The following is a 2,636-nucleotide window of genomic DNA, read 5'->3' as shown; positions in this document are numbered from 1 at the left end:
CCCTGGGAGAGAGAGGAGGAGGAGAGGAGGAGGAGGAGGAAGCCGACACATGAGTGTGGAGCCTCCCAGTGCATTTTACTGTGTCGCTGGAGTGGGATCAGGGCCAGCACAGGGGGATGGTGCACAGCAGGTCCTGCGGTGGTGCCCAGGCTGGCTGTGGGGATTCTGGGTCCAACACTGCAAGTGGGAGCGGTCCTGGATCCACATGGGTCTAGGGGTTATGGACTGGAGCATCTGATGCTTGAAGGATAGAACCATAGAGCCACAGAATGATTTAGGCTGGAAGGGACCTGAAAGATAATCTAATTCCACCCCCCTGCCATGGGCAGGGACACCTTGCACTAGACCACGTTGCTCCAAGCCCCATCCAGTCTGGCCTTGAACAGTTCCAGGGATGGGGCAGCCACAGCCTCTCTGGGCAACCTGTGCCAGAGCCTCAGCACCCCCACAGCTTACTGATACCCAACTCCAGCAGCCCCAGCACCACCAGCCAGGTACCATCAGGGTCCTCTTGTGTCTCCCCAGACCCAGAAAGTGTGAGATGCTCCAGTAGCCCTGGGCCCGTGTGGATCCAAGACCACTCCCGCCTGCAGCGCTGGGCCCAGAATCCCCACAGCCAGCCCAGGTGCCACTGCAGGACCTGCTGTGCACCGTCCCCCAGGGATGGCCCCGATCCCACTCCACCGGCACAATGAAGTGCACTGGGAGGCTCTCTCAGGCCTGACAAAAGGGCCACAGGACCCTTACACTGGGTTGCTGAGAACAGAATGCTCGATGTCCTGAAGTTTGACCTTGTGCGGCTTCTCCTTGCTGTGTAAAGCCAGGCCTCTTGCAGCAGAAATGTAAAGCTTTCTGCCCAAGAAACAATAACTTTGCAGTCCTTCACTCTCCTAAGGTATGGGGAAACCACACCAGCACACAACTCAGTCCCTCTTTCCATCTTAACACCAGACACTGGCACACGGTGGAGCTGCAGACTCGCTGAACAATTCACTTCTGGGAAGCAACAGAATTTTTCTACTTCTGCCTCTGTTGATTTGTCTGCAAATATGACAACAATCTACTTGATACAGATTTTGAGCTCACATAGAACCTTCAGGTCAGGTATGGAAAACAATCCATAATTCACACATGCATTTGGTTCTAGCATTGGTGGAGCTCAAGGAACAGCCTTTTCCTAGAAACCACCTTGGGAAAGCTCTTAAACTTGGGAAATCTCCCTAGTCACAAGTCTGGGCCTTTTGGATGTAAAGGTGTGCCTTTGGCTCTCTGCCGAGGCACCCGGCTGTATCGCCCATTTTGCTGCTGTCTCCTAATTGTCCCTTTTCTTAAACTTTCCTTCAAACTTTACAACGAGTGAAGCTCGTTTTTTCCCAGCTGCGCGGTTGGAGCGGCATCAGCGCTGATCCCTCCGCGGTTGGGACTGCATCACAAATAGTCCCTCTGGCGGATCCCTCTCGCATCACCGTGGGTCCCTCCGGCGGATCCGGCATTATTATTGTACTTACAATTCTTTTCTTTTGTTTTTTCCTGAGTCCAATACAGAGCTGGTTTCTCGGGAACCCACCATGTAAAAGTTCCATTACTGACTTTATATCTCTTACAGGGAGTATTTCCTACTTCGTTGAGGAAATTGTTCCTGGTGCGCCAGAGGCATTCCTCTCCTATCACAGTTGAACTCAGTACCCACCCTGCTGGTCTGTTTTCTCCCCTTATCCTTGTCCGATTCCACTTAAGGAGTTCTATTGGGCTCAAGCTACTGCCTTTCCATGGCCATTCCTGTGTGATCAGAGGCCCTCCACAGACCCAACAGTTGGTTACATTAAGCTCCTTACCTATCCTTTGCCCTAATTCCACAAACAGATTTTTTTTCTCAATTTTGAGATTATTTTTTTAATTGTTGTTTGAGTTTCACATAGTCTTGAATTGGGGTCGATACAGAGTTAGATTGTTGTGCTGGCTTTGCCTCTTTATTTACTAGTTGTTCTTTTACTAAGCTTGAGACTTTATTCCCAACAATATATGTGAAACAAATCCATCTTTCTCCTTTTGGACATTTACTTCCCAACCTGCTCCCACTCATTCCTAGGTTTTCTACAATCCAGTACTTTTTCCCATTTTGCATACAGTTTTCATGCCTATGGGGCTGCTGCCCACAGCAGGGGTATATGATCTTCTTGGTGGCAGCTACAGTGGTCATTGGGTCTTGCCCTCTATTTCCTCGTCACTTCCTTTTCGCTGATTTCCAGGCAAATTGCTTTTGACACTTCTTAATTGTAGCTTCCCACCATTCCTCAGGTATCTCCCATTCAACAGGCACTAGTTGAATGCACAAAGCAGGGTTACTGTTTCAGCTGTTCTTTGCTCTACCTGGATGGGGAATAGATTTGGCATTTGACACTTCATGCAATGAGAGTGTCGTTTCTGTGAACTACAATAGCAATATTTTATCAGTCTAGACATTTACATTTAACCCAGCTAGCATGTCCAGTAATGGGATGAATTAGACAGGGTATGTGGTATGGCACTGTTGGAGGTAGCAATTCCTCCTCCTTTTTGAATAAATCACAGGCTAAGGCCAGAATATGAGAACCCTCAGCCCAAAATAGTCCTGATCCTCCTGTTTGGAGTGGAAG

At 49.2% G+C, this 2,636-nt stretch overlaps 1 protein-coding gene across 2 annotated transcripts in view; it reads left to right on the top strand.

Moving 5' to 3' along the window:
• The first annotated feature begins 1,034 nt into the window (after positions 1-1,034).
• Positions 1,035-2,636, top strand: part of SHISA5 (shisa family member 5) — a 29,976-nt gene continuing 28,374 nt past the window's right edge. For both annotated transcript variants that reach the window (XM_017737326.1, XM_008636075.2), the window contains exon 1: positions 1,035-1,104. In XM_017737326.1, coding sequence (XP_017592815.1) covers positions 1,050-1,104 — 55 coding nt within the window. In that variant the 5' untranslated portion in view covers positions 1,035-1,049. The remainder of the gene's footprint in view (positions 1,105-2,636) is intronic.

The sequence above is a fragment of the Corvus brachyrhynchos genome, unplaced genomic scaffold, assembly GCF_000691975.1.
Source record: "Corvus brachyrhynchos isolate BGI_N302 unplaced genomic scaffold, ASM69197v1 scaffold266, whole genome shotgun sequence".
Lineage (NCBI taxonomy): Eukaryota > Metazoa > Chordata > Aves > Passeriformes > Corvidae > Corvus > Corvus brachyrhynchos.
This window is presented reverse-complemented; position numbering and strand designations above follow the sequence as displayed.